Source organism: Lepidochelys kempii, chromosome 18 (assembly GCF_965140265.1).
Source record: "Lepidochelys kempii isolate rLepKem1 chromosome 18, rLepKem1.hap2, whole genome shotgun sequence".
Lineage (NCBI taxonomy): Eukaryota > Metazoa > Chordata > Testudines > Cheloniidae > Lepidochelys > Lepidochelys kempii.
Window position 1 is genome coordinate 24,640,005 of NC_133273.1, and position 18,319 is coordinate 24,658,323.

General features: G+C 44.9%; 1 protein-coding gene across 18 annotated transcripts in view; it reads left to right on the top strand.

Moving 5' to 3' along the window:
* CAMTA1 (calmodulin binding transcription activator 1) overlaps positions 1-18,319 on the top strand; it is a 953,213-nt gene that overhangs the window by 816,076 nt on the left and 118,818 nt on the right. For all 18 annotated transcript variants that reach the window (XM_073316814.1, XM_073316813.1, XM_073316817.1 and 15 more), the window contains one exon: positions 2,232-4,084. In XM_073316814.1, coding sequence (XP_073172915.1) covers positions 2,232-4,084 — 1,853 coding nt within the window. The remainder of the gene's footprint in view (positions 1-2,231; positions 4,085-18,319) is intronic.

Consider the following 18,319-nt stretch of genomic DNA (forward strand, 5'->3'; position numbering starts at 1 on the left):
TTCCCCCCCTCCACCCTCCACTGTTCCTCAGACGTTCTTGTCAACTGCTGGAAATGGTCCACCTTGATTATCACTACAAAAGGCCCCCCCCCCCCCCACTCTCCTGCTGGTAACAGCTCACCTTACCTGATCACTCTCTTGTTACAGAGTGTATGGTAACACCCATTGTTTCATGTTCTCTATGTATATAAATCTCCCCACTGTATTTTCCACTGAATGTATCCGATGAAGTAAGCTGTAGCTCACGAAAGCTTATGCTCAAATAAATTGGTTAGTCTCTAAGGTGCCACAAGTACTCCTTTTCTTTTTGCGAATACAGACTAACATGGCTGCTACTCTGAATCCTGAAACAGCTAGGAAAGGTACATTCTCTCTCATATTAGTGCTTTAGAACAAGAAGTGAGAATCTGAGTGATTCACTTTTCCAACTCATCTGCCTCATCCCTACCCCTTTTTGCTGCTTTGGTCAAGTAAAATGTACAATAAATTAATTAGTCTTTAGAGAAATTTGTCAAAGAAAAATACCGTCTGTGCTTCAGGGTTTTTTTTCCCCGGTCGTCTTATACAATCAAGATTTAGTAAGACTGATGACCTCTGAAATACCTACGTTTGGATTAAAATTCAACCCCTAAGGATCAGCACTTGATCCAGGCTTGCAGATCTGAACATGAATTCTTTTATTCTTCCCTTTGATGTTTTGTCTTATGCTAAGTCTGCTGCTTGCTTTGTAACGTAACAGTATCACTTTGCTTTACAGCAGCTTGCATCCTGACACACACATCCCCAATTTATTATAGTCACACTCAAAGATTGCAACTTGGAAGCCTCTCTCTAGTTCTTGTTCAGTTTTGTTCCTAAGAGAATGGAGAGATTTACTATTGCATTTAGTTTCAGAAGATTTGTTCTGAACTACTTTAGGTGACCTGATTCAGATCTTGCACATATAATAGAGAAGTTCCCCTTCAAGGGCAAGGAACAAAAAGATTTAGCAAATTATAGCAGCTACACAGCCACTTTATGCTGTCCAGAAGAAGGAAGTTGTAATTGTAGCCATTAGCTATGGGGAGAAGGTTTCTTTACCCATTAGGTCATTATACTGTACAATAATTAAGGTTCTTACCTCATTCTGGGAAAACTGAATCAATTAGAGGAAGAAATATCAAAAATTCATGGGCCTTTCTTCTCAGAAAAAGCAGTCCCAGTGCCAGATTTTGTGGTGAAAAGACAGTCACCGGGAGAATCATTTACTCTAGCCAGCTTAATTTTGCAGCTCCCAGAAACAAGTGATACTCATCCCGTGACAGGCAAATAAAGGCATGACTGGGTTAACCTCCTATCCAGAATTGCTTTCTGATGACCTTTCCTCACTGGTTTTTCATCCTGTGTGGTACTAATCACCAATGTACAAAACCTTTCAAGCTCCAAAATGTTTTAGCTGTCAGCCTGTGAACTGAATGCAACTGATATGAAGAGCTACATATTACAGTACTTCTGGGAGGGGAAAGCTTTCTCTGTTCTAATTTACTTTCTCTTTAATAATTTGGCCAACAACTGTAATTGGACAAGATAATAAAAATAACATAGATGGCTGGATGATAAAGGGAACGGAAGTGGGATATGGAGTCTTTCAGCTCTAGATCATCATTTGGAACTCAATCCACGTGAGCGGATACCAAGCCATCTGACAGATGGCCTGTGTGAAATGAGTCTGTGTTATTTGTGTTGGAGGGAGGCTGGAAGTCTTTTCGTAGTTCCTAGTGGAATGTGGCCCACATCACACCAATCCGTCACCACAGCTATCAGTAATAGGGGCCTGTCTCAACAGTCCCAACAGTGAGACTTGGGCACATACTGAACAATCCTGAGAGTGGGCACAGAGCCTGACGTCCCTCCTCATTTCTAGAGGGGGTCTGATCAGGTCAGGGGTAAAGCTAGCACTGAGTGCTGTATGTTTTTTGAGGGAAGGGGAAGGTGGTGTGGCTTGCTGTCATTGCACATAGCATATCTGTTCATGGATGTAAAAGGAAGTTCAGTTTTCAGAGCTGTCAATCTGACACTGGCAAGAAATTAACTTCATTTAAAATCTGTCTGTCTCTCACACACTCCCATTCATACAGACTCTCTCTCTCTCTAGTATAGTTATCCCATGCCATAATTGGAAAATAGCACAATTAATGTGACCTTCATTTATTAGTTCATTAATTGCACACGTTGTTTGTGTTTTCGAACAGGAGCAGGTAGCAGTGTGCATCACAAGTGTAACAGTGCCAAACATCGCATCATATCACCCAAGGTCGAACCAAGGACAGGTGGGTACAGCACTCACTCAGAGGTACAAAATAATGATGTCTCTGAAGGCAAGAATGAGCACAGTCATGGCAAGACCTCCAGCCGGGAGAAGAGGAATGGCAAAGTGGCAAAACCTGTGTTGCTCCATCAAAACAGTACTGAGGTCTCTTCCACCAATCAGGTGGAAGTTCCTGACACTACCCAGAATTCTCCTGTATCCATCAGCAGTGGATTAAATAGCGACCCCGATATGGCTGATAGCCCAGTAGTCACTGGTGTCTCCAGCATGGCTGTTGCCTCGGTGATGGGAAGTTTATCGCAAAGTGCCACAGTATTTATGTCAGAAGTCACCAGTGAAGCCGTGTATACCATGTCACCCACCACTGGCCCAAATCAACACCTCCTATCCTCAGATGCCGCTGCACAAGGACTGGTACTGGCTGTGAGCTCAGATGGCCACAAGTTTGCTTTTCCTACACCAGGCAGTTCAGAGAGCTTGTCTATGTTGCCCACCAATGTCTCTGACGAGCTTGTGCTCTCTACAACTCTGGATGGTAGCAGAAAAATTCCAGAAACCACCATGAATTTTGACCCAGACTGTTTTCTTAATAATCCCAAGCAGGGACAGACTTATGGTGGAGGAGGCCTAAAAGGAGACAGCATTAGTACCAACATAAGACAGTCACCCACAACAGAACGTGGGTTCAATTTCAGTGCAGCCCTAACTAAAGAGATTAAAACTGAGGACACTTCTTTTGAACAACAGATGTCCAAAGAAGCGTTTTCCTCCACTTCTGCATCTAATTCTCTCACCCTTACTACAGGATCAGGTCTGCTTCCATCTGGAGGCGGTCTGAGCCCAAGTACCACCTTGGAGCAAATGGACTTCAGTGCCATTGACTCCAACAAGGACTATTCTTCCAGTTTCAACCAGACAGTCCAGAGTCCTCATGTTCACCAGACCCCTTCCCCTAGCTTCTTTCTGCAGGATGCCAGCAAACCTCTCCCTCTTGAACAAAACACTCATAACAACTTGAATGAGACAAGTGGCTCTTTTGTGAACACTTTAGGAATCCCCAATGTGAAAACAGAATCCTCCCAAACAACCTCTAATTGCAATGGCACAGTGGAAACTAGAATAGAGTCCACCTCTTCTCTCCAGCTCATGCAGTTCCAAGCAAACTTCCAGGCTATGACTGCAGAAGCTGAAGTTCCCATGGAGACCTCCCAGCAGGCAGAAGGGAATGAAAATCTTCTTAAATCAGGGGATCTTCAAGCCTGTAGCACAGAACACTACATGCAGCCCGAGGCCAATGGTGGTATCAGGAGCGGGAATAATCTCCCTATTCTCCAAGGAAATATGGTGCAAGGACTCTACCCAGTGGCCCATCCCAGCTTAAACAACTCCTCCAACATGGAGCTTAATTTGGACCATTTTGACATCTCCTTCAGCAACCAGTTTTCAGATCTTATTAATGATTTCATATCAGTAGAAGGTGGGAGTAATGCCATCTATGGGCACCAGCTGGTGTCAGGTGACAGTGCCGGGCTATCTCAGCCTGAAGATGGCAACAGAGCAACCTACAACCAGGCTGAAATGTGCATTCCTTGCTGCAGCCCTCAGCAAGCCAGCATGCAGCTCAGCAGTGCCGAGAATGGAGCCAGTACCATGGCATACATGCATGTGGCTGAGGTGGTCTCAGCAGCCACAGCACAAGGCACCTTGGGGATGTTGCAGCAGAGCGGGCGCTTGTTCATGGTGACAGATTACTCACCAGAGTGGTCTTACCCTGAGGTAAGCTTCCAGCTTTTATTCATTAACAATTACTCACCCATCTTTAATTCCTTAGTTAATAAGGGCTCCAGGAACCTTCTTGTTTAAACTTTGACAAGGCTTTTAAATATCTCCTCTTAGAAATAAGAGCATTTGAGGTCATTTTCATGTCTGAGTGATCTTTTTATTAAGCACCTCATTACCCTGACAAGGCTTCTTTCCTCACTTATGAAGCATCAGAACAGAAATGGTTTGTTTCACTATAAAGCAAAGTATCTTCAATGAGATGCATTCCCAGTGTTGCCTAGTTTATTTAGAAATGTTGTGCCTACTGCACATTGAGCCTGACGCTTAAATCTGTAATTGGTTTTAATGTTGCCAATAGCTAAATATCTGGCCAGGAGTTCCTTTATTAGGTTCAGTACTTAACTTGGTTCCATACCTGATACAGGTACAATCACTTGCACCATAGATTGGAAATGCCAGCAACACAAACTCCTGTTTACATGAAAAACCTTACTGTTGGGTGAAAAATATTCAGCCTTGACCATTATAATGAATAGACATAATCAAACTGGGTCAGATGTAAAGAGAAATTGTCCTTTAGTAGTTTCCGGAGCCTAGACTTAGAAAATTTTCTTATGGGCTCATTATTGGGATAAATGCAACACTTCAAGAAAAATCAGCTGTGCTCTAATTGTTCAGAACTCTCTGGTGAATTGTATCTCAATTATTGCATGTCCATTGTTTCTGTGATCTAAAACCACTAGAGTGCATCTGAACTCTGAAATCTCTTGATATGGAATTGTGAGTGGGCAGGAGGGAACACATCTGGGGTGAGAAGCAGAGTAGTTTACCTATCTTTCAGTGAAATGACCATCTGATGACTCCCAAGACAAAGCTATTAAGGGAACAGGTAATGGATTACTTTCCTAAAGCCTTAGAATTGCACCTGTCCGGTGAGAAGGGATTCAGTATAATACAGGAGCATTCATACTTCAGAAAAGGAGGAGCTTTATGATTGCAGACTGTGCGAGTGTTCAGTAGATGGCTATAGATGGCTACTTTGGGGAACTGTCGCATTGCATTCAGACACACTTCTTCTTAATCCAGCCAGTTCTCGTCCTGAGAACAGCTGATAGTAGTAGTCCAGCTACAGATCAGTGTACAGCTCACATGCATAATACAAATGTAGGTTTCAGAGTAACAGCCGTGTTAGTCTGTATTTGCAAAAAGAAAAGGAGTACTTTTGGCACCTTAGAGACTAACCAATTTGTTTGAGCATAAGCTTTCGTGAGCTACAGCATCCGATGAAGTGAGCTGTAGCTCACGAAAGCTTATGCTCAAATAAATTGGTTGGTCTTTAAGGTGCCACAAATACAAATGTAGTCAACCACTTACTACAGTTCAGTCCCAATGCTATACAGTACATCTCACATGTTGCTAGAGAAATCTGGAACTTTCTAGAATAGGAGATCAAGGCCTGAGGCCACACTTCAGTCAATGGGGGTTCGGAATAACTCTACTTCTGGGATAAACTAATCAACAATTGATTATTGATTGTTGTACTGTTAGCGGTAATTTACTATCAACTGATCCCCAGAGAGAGATTGGAAATCCAGCATGTTTGTATCTGGATGTTGGGTTTTTTTATTCTCTGAGAATCATCTCTCATAGTGTGATAAAAAGCTGATGTGGCAGGGCCTGTGGTGAATATTACTGGTATTTTTTAAAAACTGGTTATTTATTGGTTTAATACTGTACAAAAGCACAATAACATGTTGTGTAGCAACTAAACCCCTCTGAAAATCAATGCCAATAAATAAAAGCATCTGTCCTTTGGTTTGTCTTTAACCAACAGGTAAATAGCTCAGCTTCCATGGGAAGTGTTTCCTTTCCATGCTAACCAAACAGTAACAGAGTTTTAGCCCCCTATTTGTGGGGAAGACCTGGCAGACAGGTCCAAAAATACAATTGCCCCTCCCTTGTAAGCTCCATCATCATGTTCCCATTGTGATGAGAGCTGCCAACTGTGCATTTTACCAAAATAGAATCTGGGGTTCTTCACAAACGAAGTCGATCAATGTGAATGGAGCCTGCCTTGCACAGGAGAGACTAGGGGGTAGGTTGGAGATGCCATGCTGTGGTGCAGGCAGGAGCAAGAGACAAAGCCCATGCAGTTATGCCAAAGGTAAGTGTTTTATTAAGAATAACATCAAGTGAATCCAAGAGTCAGCACTGCTACCTAGTGTAGTGAGACCTACACCTGCACAGTTCACCTGCTTTAGCTTCATGAACATTTATTAATACTGAAGAGCCCAATGATCATTAGCCATAAACTTTAGTGGCAGACAGGGAGCCTACCTGAAACTCTGAGCCTGCTGGGAGAATTGTTCTACCTTGTTCAAAAGACTTTCTTGTAATATATTGTTGCTTCTTTTCTGAATCTTCATTTTCTTTTTGTTATTTCCTTTGATGTTAGGCTTGTACTTTTTGTTTTTTGGCTCTGAACTGGCCCTTTTCCTTCATTTGATTTCATTCTCCTTGTTTGTCTTTGACTTGATTTCCCCATTCTTTAGGTCAGGACTGACCTGAGGAGCCAATTAGCCATTCAGAATGTCTTGACAAAAGTGACCAAACAGACTGTTCTCTTCTGCACCTTTGGGTTTGTCAATGGTGTTACTATACATCTCATTGTGGACCCCAGTTTGGACCATATGAAGTCTTGATCTATGGAAAGGAAGCTCATTCTCCTGGACTTCTGCAGCAACAGCCTGCAAAGCTGTCTGATGAGCTGGAACTTTTAAATGCAGAGTGTAACCACTGTCTTTGCTGGGAGACTCCAGTTTGCATTCCCCAGTGAGCTAACTTTGTTTTCACCTACCACAAGTTCCATGCTCTTGGTGGCTGTCAGATCTTTTATATTTGCTGCTGAATCCATTGCTATGATGACAGTTTTCAGGGAGCTGCTCCTCCTAGCACCTGGTGGCAGAAGTGGAGCTTTGTTTTCAGCACGACAATGATCAGACATTGGCAGCTCTGTCACTGTGTCCAGTGTGAGCCTCTTCTTTTTCCCCAGTTTTTTTTTCTACAGAGGAATTTCATTCATTCTTTCTTTTTCTCTTGCTGTCACCATGTTCTGTTCTCTCGATGGAAGTGAGAACAAGGAAAAAGTAGCTTCTGGCACTGTCATGTTGTGCCAGGCAGGAGCAGGGCACACACAGTGGCCCATGTGGTCACATCACACAGGAAAGTGCTTCAGTAGTAAACCCAGAGTGAGCATTAGTCAGCACAACCGCCAAGCATAGTAGATCTACAAGCCTAACTCTAAGGGTATGTCTACACTGCAGTGTAAGCCCAGGTTAGTAGAACTCGAGTTTCCAGACCGCAGGTTTGTTAACCTAGGGCTGGAGCATCGCATCTACACTCATTTGTAACCCCAGGTTAGGAATTGTTGAACCCTGGGTCAACCTGGAGCTCCAGCATTATACAGGCCTGAGTCTAACCATCCATATCCCAGACGTCCTCGCGCCCTTCCAAAATATGGCCACTCAAACCCTTTGTTCACAAGTGCAGTGTGGGAAAACTTGACAACCCAGAGGACAAATAAAGGCACCCTGTGGGATTGTGGAATACTTTTGGTGGACTCCCAGAGCACAAGTCCAGTGGGACTGTGTTTGCACTGTGAACCAATAGGGCTTGAACCCTGGGTCCCAGCTTGACTCAGGATCAGACGCTCCACCCCTGTGGAGTTCTGGGGCCCTGGGTCCAATCCCTGGTGTGTATGTAGATGGAAGGATGGTTAGGCTTGAGCCTGAGCTTACACTGAATAGTAGACCTATCCTAAGGGCCTGCCGGTTACCCATGCACAGGCCGTAGGAACAATCCCGGTCTTGCACTCCCTGTCTGTGATCTCTCCTGTCCTGGCAGCAGCACTAGTAACCACCTAGCAGGATGCTGCAACCTTCCAAACAGATATGTTGTACCAGTGCTTGGACACAGTATCTCTAGGAGCTCCCACCGAGGAGGTGCAACCCTCAGCACCATACCAAGGACTCATTATATACATGAATAACATTGAAATCCTTCTGAGTCCGTTCTCCCCATTGCATGTTCTGAGAGTTTCCTCCATTCTTTCAGCTCAAGTCCTTCATGCCCTGATCCATGTGTCCCCCTGCTTTTCATTTTTTCCAGGAGGATTTCTGTGGATTTCACATCTCAGAAGGTACATTGTTCACCTTTGTCTGAGCTGGAGAACGGCCAACATTCCTCTCTGCACCTGCTCTCCATACTGGCAGACTGACTCTTCTCTCGGCTTATGTAGAGGGCCTAAAAGCTCAAAAAATTCATCTCTTTTTTTCATTCCAAAGCCTTCTTTTTTAGCTGCTGTCATGGAAACCTTTTTATAATCTAATTGATTCACTAAACCACCAGTGATCTCTCTTCCTCTCACAGAATTTGGTGTTATTTTCCTTTGAATGATCCTCTAGGTTTGATTATTCTATGGCCAGAATCACTGGGGACCAGTTTTCAAATATAATGTTGGGTCCAGGATTTCTTCTTAATTGGCTAGATCCAAAGCTGGAGTGTATGGACACAAATCTTGAATCCCAAGCAGCTCAAAACATCACCTCAGATGTTAATTTTCTTTACTGATGTACAATATTTGTTATACACAACTGCTGAGATATGGAGAGAATTTTTTTTCTTGCATTTGTACCCACTGGGAACAGGCCCCAAATTGCTATTCTATTGCTCCTGTGCTGCTCTTTCTGTGTTTCAGATTTGTGGGGATTCCAGACAGTTCACTGCGGAGTTCACCTTCTGCAAGGATTCTAGCACAGAGCTGTCAAGAATCTCTTTCTTCTGCTTCTGAGGGCATTCGGAAAGGCCCCAAGCCAGAATTTGTGTTAGATCATGTAACCATGGTGGCATTATTGTCCTAAGAAAGCCTTGTTGGGTTTTCTTCATTTTAGGCAGGTTTTTCTGAGGATCACACAGACAGGTGTGCTGTGAGATCCTGGCACTGGGCCCAGACCACTATCCCATTTAACAAAGAACCGCTCAGAAGTGCATCTTAATACTGTCCTTTCTGGTGCACTTTACGTTTTTGCTTTCTGGTGTTCATATCCCTTGGCTGACATAATCACATCATAAAAATATTATGTACTGTGCACTTCACATTTATCAGCAACCCATTAGCAAGTTTTCATTGTGAGCTGAGTGAGAAAAGCCATAAAATTAACTTTCTGCATCTGCAAAACATACTCTGCTTTGGGTCCTAGGAATCTAGGATTGTTGGGTTCATCACAATAATCATTTTCGTTTTATTTTACCATTCAGTTTGCAATTAATGTTTCCTTGGAAATGAGTTTCCACAGGCATTGAAATGACTGTGCTTCAATGTGTATGGTAGGATTTACCTTGTTTGGATTCTCAGTGGAGCTGGAAGAGTTACCAAGGTGAAAATCATTTTTCCCTGAACACAAATTGCCTGCACCAAGCTTTCATAATAAATGTTTCTATTGGCCTAACACAATAGAAAAAATGCTTTGCTGTCAGGGCCCTTGCTTCATAGCTTCAGTGAGATTAGTCACCTGTGAAAGGAACTCTTTAAACATCGGATAAACTTAAACCCTAATGCTAATAAAAAGTGTAAACAAATGTCATCTTTTGTTTTCTTCTGGCCTCTGTGTCCCTCCTGGGGGTTTGATGATCCATCTTGTTCTTCCTTTTTTATTCTCCAATTCCTCTTTCACAGGCGCCATCTCCCAAAGACCTCTGAAGTCCGGGGAAAGACTCCCACTGATTTCCATGGGTTTAGATTGAGGCCTTAGGGAAGAAGTATTGAGGGATCACTGGCAAGCGTGTCAATCTCAGGCTGTTTGATGGGGATATTATTACAGGGTCACAGAAAACTCCCCACATTCTTCTTTCCTTTTTCTACTGTCATTGTTTGTTTTAAACATATGACTCTCCTGTAGTTACGAAGAGCCCAGCAGTAACACAACCAGAGACAATGAAGAGTCATGTAGACAACATATTGCAAAGTTCAGTTCAGGTGGATTAACTGTAAATAAATTGGCCAGTTACATTATTTTAGCTGAGTTAAAAATCCTCCAGTCTCTTTCTGCCAATCCAAACGTACGTACATGAGCTCCTAGCATCTCAGTCACTCTTTGGTGTGTTCACAAGCAACATGGCTAGAGTTAGTTTGGCTTGTTATCCAAAAATGTTGGGGGGAAATCTCAGAACATGAGTGTCAGGGAAACCCACAGAGTGAACTGTGCAGATGCTTTCTGTTTAGACTGGCAACAGGGCCCAGCAGAGAAGCTTCTGAGCTCTTTAGCCAGACCCATCAGTGTAGGCCAAGAGCTGTGGAAAGGGCTGAACTCATCTGAACCAGAAGAAAGATCCTAGGTCAAGTCAGGTTCACTTGATCATCTCTGAATATGAATTCATGTGATTGGCAGCGCTTAATTTGTGCTGGAGCCCCAGCACTCCTAGCTTGGCAGTTAATAGCCCCGGTACCTCTGGGCTTGTCACGTCAGTTATGAAAATAAAAAAAATTGCTTGAGCCCCATCACCTCTTTCATTAAAAATTAAGCCCTGGTTATTAAGGTACTGTCTTTACCTGCAATTTTTTGTGAGCGCTGTTAAGAATGAAGCCAGAGCTTCTGTCATGACAGTCATTGCGCTGGGCAGCGGGAAGAACATGCACAGTTGCTGATCGAAACAATCCCTCCTTTGAACAGCACTTAGAGAGGGAAAACTTAGGGGACTTAACAACATAGAGGACACGTAAACAATGGCTCAGGATAGACAGGGATGGTGGAGCCTTGGTTGTGCCCTAAGCAATCTCAGATGATGCAGGAAAGATTCAGACTCAGACATGCAGGAAAGGCTGCGGTGAGCCCATCACCACTCTGTTATAAAATGCTCTTTTGCTGTAATTAATTTAAGAAAATCAAAAAACTTCTGACATGAAAAACCATTTATATCTTAGTAGCCACCAGCCAGCTGCAGCAGTGGGTAAAATGCATCACTCTAGTACAAAGGGCCCTAGGGAACCCTCCTCCACTGTAAATGCTGTCTGTTCTGTCCATGCTGGAAAGGGAAATTCTGAAGCAAAGGTGATAGTCGGTGTTCTCATTTACCCAGAATGCCCTTCCAGCTATCAGCTGTGTCTCAGCAGTGCCAGTGTCTGGGCTCTGGATACAAAACTGAAAGAGCTGGCTACGCTTGTGGACAAACAGAATCCCCACTCCCTACTGAGCTAGATGGCCACTCACCCTGTGTCAAGCTGTGTCATATGTAACCTCAATTGTAAGCTCCTTGGGGCAGGGACTATGCCTTATCCTCTCGGTAAAGCGCTTTCTACAGTTGTGGTGCTGAATACAAATACTAAGAGTATGGCTACACTTGCAGATGTAGAGCGCTTTGAGTTAAACCAGCCTTCGTAGAGCGCAGTAGGGAAAGCGCTGCAATCTATCCACACTGACAGCTTCAAGCGCACTGGTGTGGCCACATTTGCAGCACTTGCAGCAGCATTGGGAGCGGTGCAATATTGGTAGCTATCCCAGCATGCAATTAACTGCAACATGCTTTTCAAATGGGGGGGGGGGGGTGAGGTGGAGTGTGACAGGGAGTGTGTTGTGTGTATGTGGGGAGAGAGTGGGTTTTGGGGAGGGGGGGCTGAGAGCATGTCAGCAGGCTGCCTTGTAAGTTCAGACAGCAGCAGATCCCCCCTCTCTCTCTCTCACACAGCATTCCACAGTAATGGTTGCTTTTTCTCAGAGCAGATAAGCAGCCGGCTGTCAGAAACGGAGTTTTCAAAGGGCATATCCGCATTCCTACAGCGAGTTCAAAACAATGAGAAGAGTGTCCACTTGACTTAAGGGGATTATGGGACGTTTCCAGAGGCTGATCAGAGCGCAGTAATGCAACACCTCATTCACACTGATGCCCGGGCGTTTCAGCCACTACGCAACAAGTGTTAATCTTCTCACCAAGATGGAGTACCAGGAGCACTCTAGAGTGGAGTCAGAGCGCTCTACGTGCCTTGCCAGTGTGGACGGGGAGTGAGCTAGGGTGCCCGGGGCTGCTTTAATGCGCTCTAACTCACAAGTGTAGCCATGCCCTAAATAGTAACTGAGCACCTTTAAACTGTCCTAGAGAGTCTCTCCTGAAATTTGCCACTGGAGGGCAGCACAGGAACAGCTAAATATACTAGTATCTCCTTGGAAAACAAATGCAAACATACCTATGCATCTGATTACTAAAGAGCTCTTCTGATTTTTACAGGAAGCTGTTCCTTGTCCCTGCCTCAATGTGAGAGGGATGGGAGATACTCCCAGTTTCTGTTTATCAGAACCCAAAGAATCTGAAGAGAATCTCTCTTTAAAACCACAGTCTAATGCTGAGGAAGGACTTGAGGATTTTTTACAGAGGGTCATTGATCCCTTGCTCAAGCAGCAGGCTGCTATACAGATTTTGCCCCCAAAATGCAAGGTCTCTATAGACCCTTCTCTAATATAACACAGGTAATGTTGTGCTCCATGCTGCTACCTTAAACCTAAAGCTGGAGTGGATGGAACTTTGTTGCCCTGTATTTGCCAGTTGTTTAAAAAACTAAGCGGAGTTAGGACAGGCTGGTGCCTGAATGGGAGACTTCTAAAAGAAAAAGGGGTTTGTAGAACACACACATCTTTTGTGTAACAGACTTGCATAGTAGCTTCAGCCTTCAGCTATGAGTGATAGAAAGAGTAGATTTTCCTCCAGTTTGATAGGAAGTCTAGCTGCTTTGGGCTACAGGGATCCCTGTTTCATTTGTTTGCTGGAATTTTCCTCGCCAAAATAATCCTTCATCTGACTGATTTGAACACCTTTCTCAGAAATGCTACTAGTGATTATTTTAAAAGCAAAGATTAAGTGCAAACAACTTCTGTGCAGTATCGTTAAGGCCGAGAATGCAAAAGCATAAGAATCAGGACATTCAAAAGTTAAGGTTCACACAGCAACCTGCTCTCAAGCATATCACACCTGGGACATCTGTATTTGTTTGGTTGACTGTTAAATGTATGCCTTACTATATTTCTATACATTGTATTATTACTTATTATGTGTACTGGGGTAGTACCTAGACGTCCTTCTCACAGACCAGGACCGTCTGTGTCGGGTGCTGTGCAAACACCACAAAAACACAATCCCTGCCCCCAAAGAGTTTACAGGATAACCCCTTGCAGTTGCTAGAGGAACTTGAACTTTTGACTATGTTATTTGTAAAGTGCTGAGACCACCATCTAACTGGAAGAAGCTATTGCAATGTCGTTTTCTCTGGAATTCAGCTAAATCTTGCCCATCACACCCTCCGCTGGGAAGAATATTTTTTCTTAGGTAGAACAGTAACACTTTTCTAGCTCTGACTCAGATCCAGTCTCCCACCTTTACAATCAAATTCTGCCTCGTCTGCACATGAAGGGCTTCTGTTGAAATCTGTAGGTGCCTAGCCCTGAGACAGGAGATATTGTTGCCAGGCTAAGTGCATGGTGTGGTACACCTATTGGTCACTGGATGTCACTATTGCAGCTCACAACTGCAGCCAAAACCTGATCCCTTTTTCAACAACAAATATGCTGATTTGAATATTAGTGAACATTATTGTGAGGATCTAAGTACTTGGTGTGGCTTGGTGCATGAACATTTGGAATCTGTTGTGGGACTGACAAAAAAGCTGGCAGGACACAGGCTAAGGAATCCTGCTTAGCTGAGTGATGGGGTACTCTGCCTGTCTGGGTTGTGAAACACCCGAGTAGAGCCAACGGTAAAGTCCATTTTTCAGTCATGGATACGAACATAGAGGGTTTATGTGGCTAGGAGAGGGGGTTCAGCTGGTGCTCGCAAACTTACTTGGCCCAGATGACAGACATAAAAGAAGGAAGAGGAAAGGAACGACTGGGCCTACGCTGTGAAGAGATGCTGCTGCCCAGCTTATGCCCTCAACAGGGAACCCTGTTTGCTGATGCTGAGGGAATGTGGAGGTGGGATGGCCCCTGCCAGAGGGAAGTGCTATTTGTGGCCCGTTTTAGAGCAAGTGTGATAGAGTGGGACCTTAGTCTGGGGCTGCACGATCCACAGGAGAGGTGCGTCCCACTGGTGCACAGGAGGGTGCAGAGAAGATGCTCCCCTGGGGGTCAGTATGCACTAGGCTTCTCTTTGTTTCTGGTTGCTGTAGTAGGTACACAGTAAGTGCTCCTTCCCATGGGTCACAGTGGAGTTTTCAGAGATGTGCTCATGAGGGGCCATTGCTGGGTCCCCACTTCAGCAGTGTGTGTGTTGGGGATGAGGGAAGCACACATCCTAAAGGAGGTATTCAAACGTGCTGAATGCACATAAGGCATCAGTAATAACCCTTCCGCCCTGACCTGGGCCAGGCCACAATGACTCCTTAACATGTCTGAGCTGGTATAGCCAGACTGGGCCCTTTAAAAGGGGCCCATGCATTTTATTGCCACTAACTCCAAAAGGGAAGAAAAGAAAAGCACACTGCGTGCATGGCTCAGGACAGTGAGTACGCTCTGCCTTCATTCAGGGGGGTCTGGTTGTCACCTCCCACCATCCGTGACCTTTGGCTGTTTGCTGTATGCCCTTCCTCTACACCCTTGGCTCCTGGGATCCACTCACCCTCCCATCTGTACTGTGACCTGAAAAACCTGTGCCCTGGGTCTCTCCTCAGGGGTCCCACAAACCCTATATGGTTTCTTGGGAAATAAAATAAATGACTATAAGAGAAGGAAGCAAAGTTGGGAACAAGGCAGCTAATGATGCAAGTGGCTTTGTCCCAAAGGATTCTGGGATGATTGATACAGAGAGGCCTGCAAAGGGTGTAACTCTTCCCACAGCCTCACACTAGCCCCCTACCCTCTTGGCTCAGGTAGGTGATTTGATTTTTTGCGTGGAGGGATGTAATAGAGTTGGATGTTGAACTACTGAAAACGTGTGTGCATGGGGCAGGGAAAGGTGTGTTTCTGGGAAAGGTGAAAATGTGAATGGAAGGGATTCTGAGACTCAGGTGAGTTCTTAAGTGATCTTCCAGGACCAAGAAAAGAAAAGAGGAGTCAAGATTCCTCTGCCCCTTTCCTTCTGCTCCCTGCTCCACTCACTTCCCTTTGGCCTGCTCTGTGCTTATTCCACTGAGATATACCACACTGACACTTTAGCCTTGTCTTTGATGGCATTCTTTCCTGGGCAGAATGAGCCAGGGGCGTGAGGTGGAGGGGCCTCTGGAGTCACAAAGCCTAAACTGAAGGAGTATGAGAATACACAGTGAGTTTTCTAAGGACCACATTATTTCCAAGACACTTGGTGTTCTCAAGCGGTGATCCAAGGGGCCCAGCTCTTTGGGTGCCCTTCGTAACACATTTGTCATTGCTCCTTTCATTGAACCTTAAATTCAGAATGTCTGGAAATTTAGTGCCTTTACTTAGAGAGAAAACTGAAACATTCTCTGAAGAGATAAAAGGGTGGGCTGGATTCCTGAAAGGTGAGGTGAATTTTTGTTTTTTAATTTTCAGTTTTAACTCCAGATTAATGACATTTCTTGCCTGAGAATTTCCTTAGGGTTTTTAAAACATTGAAGATTTGCTCAATGAGGGGATCTTGGTAGAATGAGGTTTCTAGCTTTCTACATGGGATGTATTATTATTCCAATTTATAGCTGGCGAAAATGAGAGACAGAGAAAGAGCACTGACTCAAACAAGTAGCTTCACCCCTTTGTGGGCCAGATTCAGCTTTGGGAAAGTGCCATAGAATTGCCCCTGCTATGCTGAATCTGGGCCTATTCTCAGTTTTCCTATTTGTAAGTACGAGGCAGCAGGTACAGTGCGTGCCAAATACACCCCTGGAGCAAACCACTCCCTTTCAGGGTGAAGCCATTACAAATAAACTTGAGGAATAAATGCAAAAAGCAAGCTCACCCCCAGACACTTTGTCTGTTCCAGAAAACAGTTCCAGAAAAATTTTACATAAGAACAGCCGTACTGGATTATTCCAATGGTCCATCTCACCCAATATGCATCTTCTGACAGTGGATGGTGCCAGATGCTTCAGAGGGAATGAACAGAACAGGGCAATTTATCAAGTGATCCATCGCATCATCCAGTCCCAGTTTCTGGCAGTCAGAGGATTAAGGACATCCAGAGCCTGGGGTTGTATCCCTCACCCTCTTGATTAGTAGCCATTGATGGACCTATCCTCCATGAACTTACCTAATTCTTATTTTGAACCCAGTTAGACTTTTGGTGCCCTTCGTCATCTCTTATCCATGCAGAACAGTCCCAGTCTTTTTAATCTATCCCCACGCGGAAGCTGTTCCAGACCCAAGTCATTTTTGTTGCCCTTCTCTGCACTTTTTCTAATTCTGATATGGTTTTGAGATGGGGTGACAAGATGTGAGTGTACCATGGTGTGTCGAATTGGAGAAACTGCCCACCAGCATGGCAGAGTTAAGGAGATCTTTGGGCCCAGATAGCCTCATCCTATTATACCTGCAGCCAATTCCAGGCCTGAAGGGGGTAAAAGAGGAGAGACCGGGGCCAGGTCAGTGCTGACTAGGGAAGAGGCAGGAGCTAGGGAAGAGGCACCACCTTATCCGATAGAAAAGACCAGTCACCTGCCTGCCAAGGCAGCCACCGGGGAGCACTTTCTGTCTCCCAGTCAAGGGAGACTGTGGAAGAGACCTAATAGCCAACTAGGTGACTGCTACCCAGAGACATTGTGGCATTTGTACGCACCAGACTTACGGATGCCATTCCTGAAAGAGCTGGTACCACAGCAGGGCCCATGATCCACAGAAGGGCACCATGGGAGGCCAGCCACACCAGCAAATGGAACCACTGGGGCCACACCCCAGACTGTGGGGGCTCTGGTACAAAGTAGCCTAGGACAGTGGATTTAGACTTCCTGCTCGGAGTGCCCCCTGGTCAGTTGTCATCTCACACAGGGCCCTGGGCTGGGACCTGATGGAGTGGGAGGGCTTAGGACCTCCTAGCCCCACTGCCTGAAAGACTGAGGCACCTTGACCGGGGAAACAAGAAGCCATCAAGCATGCCAACCACTAGGCCACCTGGCCCTCCAAGCATCCTGTTACATATGGATTTATATAGCAGCATTATGATATTTTCTGTCTTATTGGCTATCCCTTTTCTCATAGTTCCTAACATTCTGCTAGCTTTTTTGACTGCCACTACAAATTGAGCAGACGTTTTCAGAGAACTATCCATAATGACTCCAAGATCTCTTCTTGAGTGGTAACAGCTAATTTAGACCCATTGTTTTCTATGTATAGGTGGGATCATGTTTTCCAATGTGCATTACTTTGAATTTATCAACATGGACTTTCATCTGCCATTCATCCTGAAGCACTTGCATGAGAGGAAAGTGATCAGGAACAGCCAGCATGGATTCACCAAGGGAAGGTCATGCCTGACTAATCTAATCGCCTTTTACGATGAGATTATTGGTTCTGTGGATGAAGGGAAAGCAGTGGATGTATTGTTTCTTGACTTTAGCAAAGCTTTTGACACGGTCTCCCATAGTATTCTTGTCAGCAAGTTAAGGAAGTATGGGCTGGATGAATGCACTATAAGGTGGGTAGAAAGCTGGCTAGATTGTCGGGCTCAACGGGTAGTGATCAATGGCTCCATGTCTAGTTGGCAGCCGGTATCAAGTGGAGTGCCCCAAGGGTCGGTCCTGGGGCCGGTTTTATTCAATATCTTCATAAATGATCTGGAGGATGGTGTGGATTGCACTCTCAGCAAATTTGCGGATGATACTAAACTGGGAGGAGTGGTAGATACGCTGGAGGGGAGGGATAGGATACAGAAGGACCTAGACCAATTGGAAGATTGGGCCAAAAGGAATCTGATGAGGTTCAATAAGGATAAGTGAAGGGTCCTGCACTTAGGACGGAAGAACCCAATGCACAGCTACAGACTAGGGACCGAATGGCTAGGCAGCAGTTCTGCGGAAAAGGACCTAGGGGTGACAGTGGACGAGAAACTGGATATGAGTCAGCAGTGTGCCCTTGTTGCCAAGAAGGCCAATGGCATTTTGGGATGTATAAGTAGGGGCATAGCGAGCAGATCGAGGGACGTGATCGTTCCCCTCTATTCGACATTGGTGAGGCCTCATCTGGAGTACTGTGTCCAGTTTTGGGCCCCACACTTCAAGAAGGATGTGGATAAATTGGAGAGAGT